We start from the raw sequence: 17,886 nt of genomic DNA, 5'->3' as shown, positions 1-17,886 counted from the left end.
TAGTAGGTTGGTGTGTGCAGGAAATGAACCACCTATGTAATTAATTGCCTGATTGGATCCATAGCAGGCCCAGCTCTGGGGCTGATGTTAGTCCCCAGTGCATACTATTTCTGTTACTGTGTACTGGGAAGAGTAAAATAATCCTATCTGAAGGTTGGAATGTGAGGTCTAATTATTTGGCACTGCTGGAGACAGAGGGATTTTGTAGGTCAGTCTCAAATGGTATGGAGACATTTCCTACAGCTGCCCATGGAATTCCTTAGCATGGTTTACAAGGCTGAAATCTTCACCCTCCTACCTTTTTTGTCTCATTTCCCATGACTCATTCCTCTCTGCCATGCATCTTTCCGAAACTCCTGTTGTGGCCTTTCATGTCTTTTTTTACCGCCTGCCTTTTCATGTGCTGTTGGCCTTGCCATAATGCCTTTACCTCTTTACCAGCATGATGAGTGTTCACTCATTCTTTAAAACCTGGATTTCTCCTCCTGAACCTATACTAAAACATATATATGTATATATATGGAGTGTAAAAAAAAAATATATATTATACACTCCATCTCAATTACTTGTTTCTGCCACGACGTTCCCTTGGTACCCTGTGCATACCTCCTATTATTAGCACAGAACACTCTTAGATATGTTAGGTATATTGGATCACTACGTGTTTATTGAATTGATGAAATTCATGTACATTCAGCTTTCATATTAACCGTAAGACTGATTTTGATGACATACCTTACAAAGTCTATCTTAACTCATAGTCATTTTGCATCCAACTACAATTTAAGGCATTTTTTTTTTAACCAAGTGTTCCTGATTGAGATAGTTTAAGAGTTGATATATGATATTTGAATACCAGTGTACATTTTAGTTCTTTTTTAGGTATTCCACATTGCTTTTATTCATTCAGGTCACTGATTTTTACACTTTCAGATATCTTTCTCTAGACAATGTGAGATGTCCAAATATATCTACTGACTTTCCTTTTACCTATGGAAGAAAAATGGAAGAGTTTTGATTTAATAGGAAAGAAAGGAATTTATGAGTCTGAATTTCTTCATTAGAGTAGGATTATTTAACTGTATACCATTAATTAATGGGAAATAAGGGAATTTAAATTTTATTGGATATGTTAGTCATTTCTAGGTTGAATGATATTTGTAAATTATTTTTAACAATGATTTAAGCTAAAGTTACTAATGAAATAAAAGCTATCAAACACTTATAGAAAGTCATAATGTCCATAATGCCCCTTACTGAGAACTTACCAGATGCACTACTAGGTGATTGATCTCTATTTATATGTAAATCTGTGTCTGTCTGTTTGTTGATCTATTGGGCACCTAATATATGCCAGATACTATACTAGGCACTAAATTATTTTTAAATTCTTTTAACCATGTTTGAGTTAGAGATTATTATTCCCATGTTATAGATGGGGAAGATAAGACACAGTGATTAATTTGCCAACTAGTAAGTGCGTTAGCTGGGGACTAAACTGTGGTCTTCTGGGTTTCATAAAATATCTGTTACAATTTCTACTACATCTGGCTGCTTTGCATTATTTAGGTTTTTTTCTATGTGGTGTTTTGGTGCTGGATCGTTCTTGAATATTGTTGTTTGTCATATAAAATGCTAATGGAAATGCTTTGATAGTTGGCAGAACTATTTTCTCAATATTGACTTTTGGGACATGGTTATAATTTCTTTATCATGACAGTTTTACATAGTTTCATGTCACAGTGTCATTCAATAAGAATTCAGTCTTAAATTTTACAGTTTTTAAAACCAAGACAAAAGTAATGCATAAGTTTATAGATTATGTGCTTTTAAAGTTTAGAATAATTTACGCTTTTTAACTATAAAATCACTTATAATTATTCATATCTTCAAACAGGTACCAAGTACTTGCTTTTGCAACGGATGCAGATAAAAGACAGGAGACTGAACAACAAAAACTTGGTTCTGGAAAAAGACTTGTTGTAAGGCCTTTTTTAATATAAAAAAAATTCAGTAATGTCATATCTAACCACCAGTTTTCTTTTCAGAATAAAAATTCCTGGGAAGAAAGTTTTAAAAAATATTTATTTTAGCTATTTTTCTTTTTTATGTTATGATTCTATCAATGGGCAAAAAGTTAGTTGGCTATTATTGAGCAATGGAGACACACGCTTGGTCCTGTTATAATTTATTAGATTATAGAGTTGCACCACTAGAATTATAAATGTCCAGATGAGGTCACTTTTAACTGAAGTGATTATAAACCAACATAGCCAAATGAGAAAAAAAAAAAAAAACAAAACAACCCTTTAATAGGCAAAAATATTGCTACAAATAGGCATGTGATTAAATATATAAGTAAAAGATAAAAATTCATAGCCGACAAAGATAAAATTGGCTCAAAGACAAAGGTGGAAGTTTGGTAACTTGAAAAATAGTTTGAAGAAAAATTGTAAATGATAAATTAATGAAAATATTTTAATGAAAATTAAGGAATAGATGATGGTTGTGAACTCTTTATCCTGAGAACCTCCATAGACAGGAAGGAAAAACAGAAGGACTTGAAAATTATAATGGAAATAGTAAAGCGTAGGGGTGCCTGGGTGGATCAGTTGTTAAGCGTCTGCCTTCAGCTCAGGGCATGATCCCGGGGTTCTGGGATCGAGCCCCATGTCAGGCTCCTACGCTGGAAGCCTGCTTCTTTCTCTCCTACTCCCCCTGCTTGTGTTCCCTCTCTCACTGGCTGTCTCTCTCTCTCTGTCAAATAAATAAATAAAAATTTTCAACAACACCAAAAAAAAGGAAATAGTAAAGTGTATTTGAGATGGACACATATGAAAGAAACCACATGAAGAAATAATGTAGAATTTAGAATATCAAGGAAGGAAGAATATTAGAGAATACCAGTTTTTTGTATTAGTATATAAAAATTAAGGTAGGAAGGAAGGCTAACTTGAAAAGAGCCAAGAAGGAGATGAAGATCTATTTTCTTAATAAGAGTAAAAAGTGAAAGAGAGAGCATAGCAAATACAAATATGACATACTTTTTCACAGAATTTGGAGGCACCATACTGATAATAGTTAAAGCACAGACTTTGGAGTCAGATTTTTTAAAAAGATTTATTTATTTTAGAGAGAGAGAAAGAGAGAGTACGCATGTGAGTAGGGGGTGGAGCAGAGGGAGAAAATCCTCAAGCTGACTTCCCACCAAGCACAGAGCCCATGCTGGTCTGGGGCTCGATCTCACGACCCATGAGATTGTGACCTGAGCTGAAACCAAGAGTCCAATGCTTAACCAACTAAGCCACCCAGGTGCTCCTTGGAGTCAGATCTTGAGAGCTATACTTTACTACTAATTTTGAGCAAGTTTGAGCAAGTTTGTTAACCTTGCTAAATCTCAGTTTTCTCAGTTGCAAAATGGTGGTAATACCTATTTTACAGTGTTGCCATTAGAAATATATATATATGTTATTGTGTATAAATATATATATAAATATATATTTGTATATATAAATATATATGTGTGTGTGTATATACATAAAGCACTTAGCAAAATATCTAGATGATGAAGATGACATTGATAATGGTAGTCAAATTGTCCTTCACCTCCTCCTCAGTAGTGGTTTTCTTCCATTTGTCCTTTATATTCTACACTCCAGCCACATGGGCTTCTCATTGTTCCAGATATTCCATGGCTGTTCTTGATTCAAGGCTTCTACACATATTTTTTTATTTAGTCTGGAATACCCTTTACTTATTTATTGTACATGTTTATTGGTACAACTCTGTGCCTTACACTGAGGATGTATTCTGAAAGCAATTACAGTTGAGTGATTTTCCCATTCTCCTTTAATTAATAAGTAGAGTAAGAAATAGCAGTAAAACTTCCTTTCGTTACACCACAGTCACTTGGCAGGACTGTGATGCCATGGAACATTAAGTCTATTGCAGAGAAATGGAATTTATCCAGTGGAATGCTTTTAATAAGGTAGTTGTGGGAAGGCAGTTAAAAGCCGCCTGTGTTACTCAGAGCTACCTCTTAACTATTTGTTGATTTCTAATTTAATTCTGTTGTGGTCAGGGAAATACTTTGTATGAGTTTGAATTCTTTCAGATTTACTGAGATTTGTTTTATGGCCTGGAATATGGTCTATCTTGGTAAATCTTCATTGAGCACCTGAAAAGAATGTCCATTTTTTTTAGCTGTTCTTGGGTGTCCTACAAATGTCAGTTAGATTGGATGATAGCATTGTTAGATCTTCTATATACTTATTTGATTTTTTTTTTTTTTACTAATTTATGTCATTTATACAGGGAGGGGTGTTGAAATCTCACTGTGGATTGTCTGTTTCTCCTTGAAATTTTGTCAGTTTTTTGCTTCATGTATTTTGAAATTCTTTTATTAGGTACATGAACATTTAAGATTGTTATGTCTCATGATGAACATATACCCTTTTCATTATCAAATAACGCTCTTTATCTTTTTGCTCTAGTAGCATTCTTCTTTTGATGAGTGTTATTCTGATATATCTGTTTCCATCTTTTTACTTTCATCCAATTTGTGTCTTTGTAGTGAAAATGCATTTCTTTCAAGCAGCAGATAGTTGGGTCTTGCTTTTTTGTTTAGTATGATATGCTCTGCCTTCTAATTTGTTTTTTAGACCATTTACATTTCATGTGATTATTAATGTGGGTAGGTTTAAGTTTGTCATGTGGCCATTTGATTTCTATTTGTCCCATCTATCTGTTCTTTGTTTCCGTTTTTCCGTTTTTCTGCTTTCTTTTACAGTTATTCCGTATTTTATATGATTCCATTTTATCTTTATTGGCTTATTAGCCATAACTCTTTGTTTTGTTATATTAGGATTTGTTTTAGAGTTTGCTGTATTTAACCTACCATGATCTATTCTCAGTGATATTATACTATTTCACATATAAGAACCATACTTCTGTTTCTCAGCCTTTTGTCATATATTATATTTTTACATACACTATAAACTCCATATTACATTGTTACTATTTTTGTTTAAATGGCCAGTATCTTTTAATGTGATTTAAATGATAAGAAAAATATATATTTACCCATGTAGTTACCATTTCTGGTACTCCTCATTAATTTGTGTCGGCCGTATTTCCATCTGGTGTCCTTTTTCTTCCTCCTGAGGGACTTGCTATCACATTTATTTCAGTGCGAGTCCACTGGTGATGAATTCTTTCAGTTTTTCTGCATCTCAAAAAGTATTTTTTGCCTTTGTGTTTGAAAATCTATTCTTTGGGTATAAGACTTTAGTTTGACCGATTGTTTCCTCCCTGGCATTTTAAGAGGTTGCTCCACTCTCTTCTTGCTCCCATTGTTTCTCATGAGAAGTCTGCCTACATTCTTATCTTTGTTCCTCTCTTCATAATATCTTTTTTCTCTGGCTGCTATTCTGATTTTCTCTTACCACTTTTTTTAAACAATTAGACTATGATGTGCTTTGTGTACTTTTCTTTATTTTGTGCTTAGGACTCGTTGAGCTGCTTGCATCTATGAATTTGTAGTTTTCATGAAAATTAGAAAATTTTGGTTCTTAATTCTTCCAACTTTTTTTTTTTTAATGTTCCATCTTTCTTCTCTCCTCTGGGGACTCCAGTTACACAAACATTAGGCTACTTGAAGTTCTCCCACAGCTCACAGATTTTAATTTCATTAAAAACATTTTTTTTCTATTTTGTTTTGAATAACTTTTGCTGTGTTTTCAAGCTTACTAATCTTTTTTCTATAATGTCTAATCTGCTGTTAACTCTCATGGTTTTCATCTTTACAAGTTCAATTTGGTTTCTTTTTTTGTTATATCTTCTAAGACTCTACTTAACTTTTTGAAGCTATAGAATACAATTATAATAATTGTTTTAATATCTTGTTTTCTAATTCTAACACCTGCATCAGTTTTGAGTCAGTTTTAGTTGATTTATTTATCTCTTCTTTGTGAACCATATTTTCTTATTTCTTTACATGTGTGCTGATTTTTTATTAGATGCCAGATACAGTCATTTTACTTTTGGGTGCCAGATATTTTTGTATTCCTATAACTGTTCTTGAGCTTAGGCCTGGGACACAGTTATGGTACTTTGACAGTTTGATCCTTTGGGTTGTTAGCTAGGACCAGAGCAGCACTCATCCTGAGACTGCTTATTCCCTACTCCTGAGACAAGACCTTTCTGAGTGCTCTACTCAGCGTCCTTTGAATTATGAGGTGTTCCAATCTGGCTGGCAGGCACAGGCAGTATTCCAGGTGGTATGAATGCTGGGCACTGTTACCTCTAATCCTTTTGGGTGGTTCTTTCCCTCACTTTGAGTGGTTTCCTTACATGAATGTGCTGATAAGTACTCATGAATATTTGAGAGGCTTCTTTACAGATGTCAAAGTTCTGTCCCTGTGCTGCTCTCTCCCTTTTGGCATGCTGTCTTGTGAACTCAGCTGCTTTGGTTTCTCTGTACTCCCAGTGTTCATTTCCTCAATTCAGGGAGTTTGCTGGGCATTGCCTGATTCTTTTTCCTTGTGCCATGGCCTGAAAACGGTCTCATGGACAGAGCAGTCATAGCACTCACCTCATTTGTTTTGTTTTCAAGGAATTGCTCTCCTTTGTTGTCTGATATTCAGTGCCTTGCAAACTGTTGTTTCATACATTTTGTCCATGTTGTATTGTTTCAGGTGGGATGGTAAAGTCTTTTTCCTATTACTCTATCTTGGCTGGAAGTGGAAGAATTTTAAAATTATTCTCAGTAAACTTCTGTGTTTTTTGAGACTCACTAATTTAGAATGTGGTATATTTCCCTAAAGGGAGGTCACAGAGAGTGGCACTCAGTACCTAGTGAATTAAAAGTGTTTACTGGCTGGATCTCAGCCTGTAGCCTCAGAAACTTGGTTTGCCTCCATTCTAATGAATCGTCATCTCTCAGAAACAGGGACACATTAGCCCAAGTTATAGACAGTGATATCTTTTCTTTTCTTTTCTTTTCTTTTCTTTTCTTTTCTTTTCTTTAGAGAAGGAGAGAAGGCGGGGAATGGGCAGACGGAGAGGAAGAGAGAGAATCTTTTTTTTTTTTTTTATAATTTTTATTTTGTTATATTAGTCACCATACAGTACATCCCCAGTTTTTGATGCAACGTTCCATGATTCATTATTTGGGTATAACACCCAGTGAGGGAGAGAGAGAATCGTAAGCAGGCTCCAATCCCAGCATGGAGCCTGACATGGGGCTCGATCTCATGGCCCTGAGATCATGACCTGGGCCGAAATCAAGAGTCGGAAACTTAACCGACTGAGCCACCCAGGTACCCTAACAGTGATATTTAATGCTAGAATGCCAGCCTATTAAAATGTAAGGAGAAATGTGATTCATGGGACTGACATTTATGTTTTGTGTACAGTGGAATCTTTTCATACAGGTAAGTTAGACTTGAACTTAATGGTAATTGGGTAATTTCTTAGTGTTGAATCCTGATTCAGATTGAGATAATCTGATGCATCCATCTACATTCACTATGCTGTCTCCCTCCTTCAGGTTGTTTTTATATACATACCAATAATATTTGTTCTTCTGTCCAGCCCCATTTGGATTTCATACCTTCTTCAGATATCTTAATACCTGAAGTAGATGAATATTTAGGTCATATCTTGATGGCCATAAATTTGTTTCTTTAGTATGAGTTTTCACATCTCTTTTTTGATCCATTGTTTGTTGATTATAGCCTAACATTGAGGACAGTCTTATTTCCTCTTTGTCCAGATGCTTTTCTGTAGCCATCTCATTGTCATTGCCGTATACAGTATGTGTCAGTATATGTCAGCCAATGTCTTTCCTCTTTTTTTTTAATTTAAAAATATTAATTGATTGGGGGCTGAATTCTGGAAAGCATGTTCATTACATTCATTCCTTCATTATTTTAAGAAGTATTTCTTAAACACTGACCATGTTCCAGAGATACAGAGTTACCCTGCAGTAGCTCTTGAGGTGTAGAGGTTCCTGTCTATATTACTGGGATAACTTGATGACTGCTCTGTATGTACATATTGATATATTTTTAAATTGTCTTTATATTAAAACATTATAGTTACAAAAATATTGGTTAGGTTTTACTAATTATTAAATTTGATTTGCAAAGTAAACACAATATGGACATTTTTCTTAGGGAAATTTTTCAGTGAAGCAGATAACTGTGTGTATATATATTTTTTGAACAGTCATGGTCCCTCCTTGTCTGTCATAGGATCTTTGTATAGGTGGCTCACTTTGCATAGGGAATTCTCTCACCCAGTTCTCTACTTGCCTTTTTCCCCCCTCCAGGCTTATTGAGGTGTAATTGACAAATAAAAATTGTGTAAATTTATGGTAAGCTACGTCTTTTGATATATGTATATACATTGTGAAATGATTACCATAATTAAGCTGATTAACGCATCTATCACCTCACATAGTTACCTTTTTTAATGTTCACATTTAAGATCTATCTTAACAAATTTCAAGTATACATGTGATACACTACAGTATTATACAGTATTATAGAGTTAAGTCTCCAGAATTTATTCGTTCTGTGTAACTAAAAATTTGTACCCATTGACCAGCATTTTCTCATTCTCCTCTTCCCCAGACACTGGCAACCACCATTCCACTCTCTGCATATATAAATTTACCTTTTTTAGATTCCACATATAAGTGAGATCATGCAGTATTTGTTTTTCTGTGCCTGGCTTATTTCACTTAGCATAATGCCCTCCACGTTCATCCATGTTGTCACAAATGGCAGGATTTCCTTCTTTTTAAAGGCTGAACAATGTTCCATTATATTATACACATTATATGGTATATATATTATATATAATATCTCATTTTTCTTTATTTATTTATCCATCAATGGACATTTTGGTTTTTTCCATATCTTGGCTATTGCAAATAATGCTGCAGTGAACATGGAAATGTAGATATCTCTTTGATATCTTGTTTTCATTTCTTTTGAATATATGCCCAGAAGTATGATTGCTGGATCATATGATCATTCTATTTTTAATTTTTGAGAAACCTCCCTACCATTTTCTATAGTAGCTGTACCAATTTGCATTCCCACCGACAGTACACAAAGATTCCCTTTTCTCTACATCCTTGCCAAAACGTGTTATCTCTTGTCTTTTTAGTAATAGCCATTCTAGGTGTGACGTGCTATCTCATTGTGGTTTTGATTTGCATTTCCCTGATGATTTAGTGATGTTGAGCATTTTTTTCATATACCTGTTGGCCATTTGTATATCTTCTGAGAAACATCTGTTCAATTCTTTTGCTTATTTTTAAATCAGGCTATTTTCTTGCTATTGAGTTGTCTAGTTCCTTATATATTTTTGAGTATTAACCCTTATTGGATGGATGGTTTTCAAGTATTTTCTCCCATTCCATAGATTGTCTCTTTACTGTTAATTGTTTCCTTTGCTGTGCAGAAACTTTTTAGTTTGATGCAACCCCTTTTGTCTATTTTTACTATTATTGCCTGTGCTTTTGATGTCATATCTGAAAAAGCATTGCCCAAACCAATGACAGAAAGCTTTTCCTTATGTTTTTTTTTTTTAAAGATGTTATTTATTTATTTGACATAGAGAGAGAGAGAAAGAGAGAGAGTGCACAAGTAGAGTAGCAGGCAGGAGGAGAGGGAGAAGCAGGCTCCCCTCTGAGCAGGGATCCCGACGTGGGGCTTGATCCCAGGACTCTGGGATCATGACTTGAGCCGAAGGCAGCTGCTTAACAGACCAAGCCACTCAGGCATCCCAGGATGTCTAGTTTATTTTGATTTGCAGATGAACAATGAGTAATTTTTTAGTATAAGTATGTCCAATGTGTGTCTGTGCCATGGATATCCCAAATAGTGAGTGCATGGGATATACTTACACTAAAAAAATGATTTGTGGTTTATCTGTGGAAACAGGACTAAGTGTCCTGTATTTTTATTTGCTCAGTGTGGCAACCGTAGCTCAGGGCAAAGGAGGCCAGACAGGCTGAGCCGGCTTTCCTCACTGATCGAGTCTATAGGAGTCTTTAGTTAGCTCTCAGGTTCTAGAATTTCTCATAGAGGGAATCAGGCCATGTGTCTTCTTTTATGTCTTGTATGTTCAAAATCATTAGCCATCAGGGAAATTCAAATCAAAACCACATTGAGATACCACCTTATGTTTTTTTTCTAATAGTTTTACAGATGCAGGTCTTAGGTTTAAGTCTTTAATCCATTTTGAGTTGATTTTTTGATATGGTATGAGATAGGGGTCCAATTTCATTCCTCTGCATGTGGATATCAAGTTTTCCCATTACCATTTATTAAAGAGACTGTCTTTATTGTGTGTTCTTGATACCTTTGTTGAAGATCAATTGACTGTAAATGCATTTATTTCTTGACTCTTTTCTGTTCCATTGGTTTAGGTGTTTTATTTATTTTTAATTTTTATTTTTAAATGCCAGCAGTATGCTGTTTTGCTAAGAATAGTTCTGTAGTGTATTTTAAAATCATGTAATTTGATGCTTCCAGCTTTGTTCTTTTTGCTCAAGATTGCTTTGGCCATTTGGAGTCTTCTGTGGTTCTGTATGAATTTTAGGATTTTTGTTATATTTCTGTGAAAAATGCCATTAAAATTTTGATAGGGATTTGAATCTGTAGATCAGTTTGGATAGTATGGTCATTTTAATAATAATAATTCTTCTAATTGATGTACTTGGCATATCTTTCCATTTATTAGTGTTTTTCAGTTTCTTTATCGATGTTTTGTAGTTTTTATTGTACAGGTCTTACACCTCCATGGTTAAATTTATATGAGTATTCTTTTTTCCTGCCCCATTCCCCAAATTTATGAGTAATTTTGAACCACTGAAGAGTTTCTATCATCTGGTAAATGATGGGACAAGCCCTACTAGAGTGTATAAAATATCAGAAATATGGTCATCGCTTTAAAAAATAAAAATATAAGGAAGCACAGGCACAAATCCCTTGGGTTAGGAGGTCTTGCTGCTCCTTGGGGTCAAAAAGTTCTTTTTTTTTTTTTTAAAGGTTTTTTTTTTTTTTAAAGATTTTATTTATTCAACAGAGATAGAGACAGCCAGCGAGAGAGGGAACACAAGCAGGGGGAGTGGGAGAGGAAGAAGCAGGCTCATAGCGGAGGAGCCTAATGTGGGGCTCTATCCCATAATGCTGGGATCACGCCCTGAGCCGAAGGCAGATGCTTAACCGCTGTGCCACCCAGGCGCCCCTATTGTAAAGAATTTCTTAATTGTAATTGATATGAAAGTGACTGAAATGCTTTGTTTTTAGCAACTAAATTGATCTTGGGTTTTCCTTTGTAGGTGGATTGGACTCTAAATATTGGAGAGCAAGCACTTGATATATGTATTGTCTCTTTCAATCAGTCAGCATCTTCTGTTTTTGTTCTTGGTGAAAGAAACTTTTTTTGTCTTAAGGATAACGGACAGATTCGTTTCATGAAGAAACTTGATTGTAGCCCAAGTTGTTTTCTCCCGTATTGCTCAGGTGTGTAGAAGGATTTTTCTTTTATCTTTTCCATATGTCAAGGCCTATGTTACATACATCAGGAAAAGCCAAATTCACACACATACATTTTAAACATCTAGGAATATAGTTTTATACAGAACATGTAATGGAAATTTTAACTTTTAAAGTTTGAATACAAGTTTGATATAAAACACACATTTGGTTTCGCCAGTCATTTTACTTTGCACAGAATGTCTTGGCGAATTGGCCTCAGGTATACATTTATGCTTTCCAAAACGTGGCAGTTCAACATGCTTGCAAAAGAACACCAGACTGTTTTATAAGCAGAATGGAGCATAGCAATGCCTAATAGAATGGCTTATCTGTAGCTAGTGCCCAGTAAAAACCATTAACTAATTGTGTTATATATTAATGAAATTCATGCTTTCTTGATAAAATGCAAAAATGTTGGCTACTATCTACTTATAGTTCCCAAGTCTGTAAAATTATTTAAAAATTTTTTGACATTGGTGCTTGAAGTTGAAAAATACTTTTTTATTACTGAAAATAAATACCTTATACTTTATGCTTTTACATCAAGATGTTATTATTAGTTTGTATCATGAACCCCTTAATAGTGATATACTGTTGCAAATGACTTTTCTTATTATCCTCTTTTCTGTATTCCACACACAGTTTCTGAAGGAACAATAAATACTTTGATTGGAAACCATAATAACATGTTGCATATTTATCAAGATGTGACACTGAAGTGGGCCACTCAGCTTCCCCACATTCCTGTAGCAGTAAGAGTGGGCTGTTTACAGTAAGTGATTGAACTCTTTTTAGGACCTTAGCCTAGGAATTCTGTAGAAGTTATGAAACAATAGCAAGTGATTTTACTAGGAATAACAAGTGACATTGTAGTGTGAATGTCAACAATGGAAATAATTTAAAATGTAACTTTTATTGGAAAAGGATATAAAAAGGCCTTACTTAGGCTTCATCAATCATTTTTATTTTATTTTAATTCCCAGATAGTTAACATACAGTGTTATATTAGTTTCAGGTGTACAGTATATTGATTCAGTAATTCCATACATCACCCAGTGCTCATCATGACAAGTGCACTCCTTAATCCCCTCAATCTTTTTTATTTAGTATTTCTAGTGAGATATCCTTTGTAAATTAAAGATTTAAAGAGAATGGCTTACCTGATAGATTATTTTCTTTAAAATAGGAAAGGATTTCTTCAAGCTTTTGATGGGTTCCATTTAGAGATCACTTACTGTTAGACTGAGACTATTACACATCAAAACTTGTTTCAGGCCTTATTATGTCAAGTGGTGCAGAATTACTAATGATTATGTATTTAAAACAGTTCAGATTTTAAGTAGGGCCAATTTGCCTTTAAAATGAAAGATAAAATCCATACCTTAAATTTACAAAATTTATCAAAAATAAGAGAAACGAGACATTAACTGTGTAATTTTTCTTGGTTGTCGGTATATTAGGCAAGATTCTGACCAACCTTTAACATCTCAGATTATGTTTAGGAATTGAAAATCCCAGTAAATATGAAGAAACACAGCTTTTTTTTTTTTAAGAATTTATTTTTAAATAATCGCTACATTCAACGTGGGGCTTGAACTCAACCCCGAGACCAAGAGTCGCATGTTCCACTGACTGAGCTAGCCAGATCCCCTAGAAACACAACTTTCTATAAAGCTTTAAAGATTCCCTAGATCTAGTTGGTTCTGCTTATTTAGATAATTTTATTAAAATTTAAAAACCTATGTAGAATTCTTCAGTGGCACCTATAGTATCTAATCAGTATGACTAATTTCCCCAAATTTAGAGATTTGATGTGTAATACTGTTGAAGCTCAATGAAGGTTATTTGTATTTGCATTAATGGCTAATCTAAAGCCTGGATATTGGAAAAATGGAAACACCATTTTGAAAACATTGAATATTTTAAAAATAAGTTGCTTTCTCATGTTTTATGAGAAAATACCATCATAAAATTGCTATGTACTTAAACACAAATTATAGTTATTTTATATCTGAAGAAAAATTTAAAATTTTGAGATTGGCTTTTACAACATCTACCAGATAGTCTTTTAAGTTCAACCAAACACTTAGACTCACCAGACATTTTAAATCAGATTTACTTAGAAGGATTTAGAACAGGAAAAACATCTTGCCAGCAGGGTGATGTCAAGTATTTCTCTTCTGGGGAGAGTAATTCTTGCAGCAGTCCATATATCCATCCAAGAGCTGTTCTCTTTGGCCTTCCAAGTGACAGCTCAGGTGCAACAAGTCAGATCCACAGTGGTGGGTATGCGGCCCATTTGGCTTATAGTCCCCATGCCCCTCAGGTTTAAATACTAAAAGGTCACTGTGGTTTTTTTGTGTGTGGGGCAGAGGAAAGTGATGGATAGAAAGACCTTATTGAGACCATTTAGTTGAAATACTTATTTTACACATATATTATTTACATGGGACATACCTATTCAAGAGTCACTGTACTCAGAGAAGCTCAAAGATACAGTTTCTGAGCAGATATTTATGGTTAATTTATGGTTTCAGTTCAGATGCATCTTATGAGTTAAGGGTCCAGATATAACTGAAATTATTATGAGTGAAAAACCAAATTTCCATGTAGTGTGCATCAAGATGGTTATATTCAGAAGTAGTCTGTCACTTCTTCTCATAGCTTTTTCAAGGTCATAATTATAAACAATTAAATGTAAATATCGCCATTAATGATTTCTGTAGTTAATATATAGCAATAACTTTTAATTGTTCATTGGAAAATTTTTCTTATTTTTGTGTACTTTAGCATATAAAACTATAGTTAGATGGAAAGAATTTCATTGTAATTTGTATTAGAATTTTAAAAGTGATTATTATTGACTTAGCTATAGCCTATTTATGTTTAGAAGTTATTATTTGAAATTAGAAGCAGTGAAATAATTTTGCTTCTGGTTTTTATAACGTTTAGAGTTAAGCTTTTTTGGTGGAACTTCCTTGGCTGAATGTGTTTATTTGTAGAGGAAATTGCTGCTATTTTAATATGTTTCTTTTCAATGAATAAGAAATATTGGATTTGGATCAAGTTGATGCAATTATACTTAATAACAGCATTTTGCTTAGAAACTAAGATGCTTTATTTCCTCCCACTCCCATTTACTTGGCAGTCCAAGTCCTCTACCTTGTTTGTTATAAACCAATTCTAAATCTGTCTGTGTTTCCTGCTTTCTTTTCGGGGTAAACGGCATTCTTGATTAGAGAGAGTTTTTTTTAGTTTAATTATTTTAATTTTTTTGTGTTAAACTATGGGAATGTGAAATAATTGTATAGTTTATAGTTTAAAGAATAAGAAGAGCATGAATGTGATAATGTTCTTTAAATGCTCAGCTATTATTGTTTCCGTCTACTTGCACGAAGTACCTACAGAAGCCTAGCCAGTGTCTTACTTCTGCTGCCGTCAGTTCCCCAAACGGCAAATAAAGATCATCATTTATTGGTAACGTTATTCTCTCTAGAGATATGATATATAAGAGATATGATATATACCTCAAGGCGGAAGTCTATTTGAATGGATGTTCGAAGTGATGAGAACCTTTCCAAACTTCAGCTGGCAGCCACAGCCGTTGTGCTTTAAAATCTTATTGCAGCTCGTTTTTTTAGGATAAACAATTTGGTCTGGTCCTTCAGTGCTTTTCCTCCTAGGCTGTATCTACTGTAGTAACTTACTGTAACTGTCAGTATTTAACCTTTTCATTCTTTAACCTTCATCGACCTAGTGTTCTTGACCAGAATATTTTCCCCATTTCTTCTCTGGATTTTCCAATTTCTTCTATCTTTGAGTTCTAACTCAAGTCACGTAAATAAGCCTTCCCTCTCTCCTCTGGTCCCCTCTTTCTCTGAATTTCTGTATTTATATTATGTTGGTGACTGCTGTTTAATTTTCCTAACTCCTCAACTCAATCATATGCTCATTTAATGTTAGGGGCCCTTTCTACTTTTGCATATTACACTGAATAGTCAGCCAGAAAGCTGGATATGTGGTATATGTTTGGTAAATATGTAAAAATCATTGTGATTTGTGCATGTCGGGGAGGACTGGCTAAAAAGATCTTCTAAGAGCTTTCAGTTGAAATACTTTTTTAAAAATATGAAACAATTGAGAGTCATAGATGGAAGGCTATTATTTCTCTGAAGACAAATTTATTAGGAGAGTTTTCAAATTTCAGAGTGATTTTTTTTTTGTGTGTGTGCTTTTAGAAAGGGAACGTGGATCTAAATATACACTTTTGCTATGTTGTCTTTTTAAGGATATCCTTTGTGGCTTAATAGTACATATAAAATTTGTAAATATTCCTGGAATTAAGGTGGGGCATAAATTATGATTTTAGAGCTTCTGCATTCTTTTTGGTATTTTCCCCTATTAATATGTTGTAGCTCAGGAGTGGAATGTTAATCTTTCATTACTATATTTTTTCTGTCATTTTTTTTGTTGAATAGCTAAGCATTTTGGTTTATATAGTCTAGTTCTATATATTCACCTTGTGTTTATGGTATTTTACTTTTTTGGTGAGTTTAAAAAATTTATCAATAAAAAATTACCCTTTTTGTGTTCACATTTAATATTTCTTTGTTTGCTTTTGTTTTGTTTTATTTGCTTTGAATACAGTTTGCTCTTGTCTGTGCTTTCTTTAATCTGTAATTTTGTTTTGGATGCATCTCTCGTAAACAGGAAATTTGATTGGATTTTTAAACCCATTTTGAAGATCATTTCCCTTTAATCGACCCATTTACAATTGTTATAATCCATATATTTGGTCATTTTTCATCTGTATGATATTCTGTACTTTTAATAGTATTTCCTTTGCTCTCCATCTCTATGTAAGTTGGGGATTCTCCATCCTTGAATCTCCCATGTATTGGATGGTACATACACATACATATCTCTTTCCTTTATTTCTTTTAGTGTTTACTTTTGAGTTTTGCCATAATCCAAAAATGAAGTGATTCTTTCACCCTGTGATAGGCAAAGGGTTTAATACACTTTCTTTCTCCTTTCCTGTTCTCCCACTCCCTTTGCCACCTCCGCACACAGGCATGGGTAAACACATGAGCTTGTTCTTATACATATCACCCCCCCACACCCACACAGACTTTGTTACCATTGGTCCTTTGCTATGGTAACATAAGGTATTAACTGTAAGTTATTATTGTTAAACTATACTAATCCTTTTTTTGAGAATGTTTTAAAATTTGTATTCACTTTTTATCTAGGCCTATACTAATTTTTGTTATTTTTCTATATCTATTAAATGTTGTGAATCTTTTTCTATCACAAATTATAATTTTTGAACTCATTGATTTTGCTTCATCTATTAATAGGCTAATTTAATGTTCCCACGAATGGTATAGGGTATTAATGTTTTAAGGTAAAAATGTATTGTCACATTTTCCCCTCAAACTTTATTGATGTTGCTCCTTTATTTTTTTAAAAATAACTTTTGTGGAAAAGATTAATCTTGTGATTTCTATAACAAGTATAGAGCTGAACTATTTAAAACTCAAGGAATATTTAAAAGTTCAAGAAAACAAAAAACAAAACTAACTCTGCCACCAAAGTTATCTCAGTCTTACCATCCAGATTTAACACTTGTTAGCACCTGTTAAACATGAAGCTGATATTTTTGTCTACAGAGATGCAAATTTAGGCACAGAATAAATTTCCAAAGCAGGATAATATTTTTAAAATTTTAATTTTATTTTATTATTGTTTTTTTAAGTGAGCTCTATGCCCATTGTGGGGCTTGATCAGGGGTTGTGCGCTCTACCAATTGAGCCAGCCAGGTGCCCCCAGAATAATATGTTTTTTAAATATAAATTTATTTTATTATATTTTAACAGAAAAAAGGAATAGATGAAATGGAAGGAATAAATGAATTCTATGTGAATGTTTATTCACAATTTATTTTAGTTTCTAAAAGACCCTTCTAAACAAGAATAGAAAAGAGGTAAAAGGTTATTATTTTCAATTTTTTTTTTTTGTTTTAAGCAATAAGTTCATGTTGGTAATTTGTTACAACAGATATTTGATTTTTTTAAGCTGCATTTCAATGTTTGGCAGTGTCTGTTGAGTCTCTGTTATTAAAGATAAGGAAAGCAGCATACTTAGGCTTTCTTCTTCCTTTTGTCAAATTCTGTTATTGTTAGTATTTTATTCATTTCGTCAAAGTTTAAAATATTTACATACATTTTAGTGATCACAATTTTCACAGTCCTTTCATCCTATCCATATCTAAATGGACTCAAAGCTTACTGCCAATTTGTTTTTATTGTTCCTTTATCTTGATTCA

General features: G+C 33.6%; 1 protein-coding gene across 3 annotated transcripts in view; it reads left to right on the top strand.

The window, feature by feature from the left end:
* The window catches only part of BBS9 (Bardet-Biedl syndrome 9), a 415,930-nt gene that overhangs the window by 104,429 nt on the left and 293,615 nt on the right, over positions 1–17,886 (top strand). For all 3 annotated transcript variants that reach the window (XM_008686478.2, XM_008686476.2, XM_008686479.2), the window contains exons 7-9: positions 1,898–1,982; positions 11,360–11,543; positions 12,201–12,330. In XM_008686478.2, coding sequence (XP_008684700.1) covers positions 1,898–1,982; positions 11,360–11,543; positions 12,201–12,330 — 399 coding nt within the window. The remainder of the gene's footprint in view (positions 1–1,897; positions 1,983–11,359; positions 11,544–12,200; positions 12,331–17,886) is intronic.

Source organism: Ursus maritimus, unplaced genomic scaffold (assembly GCF_017311325.1).
Source record: "Ursus maritimus isolate PB19 unplaced genomic scaffold, ASM1731132v1 scaffold_3, whole genome shotgun sequence".
Taxonomy (NCBI): domain Eukaryota; kingdom Metazoa; phylum Chordata; class Mammalia; order Carnivora; family Ursidae; genus Ursus; species Ursus maritimus.
Note: the sequence above shows the minus strand (reverse complement) of the source record. Positions and strands in the feature narration are given on the sequence as shown.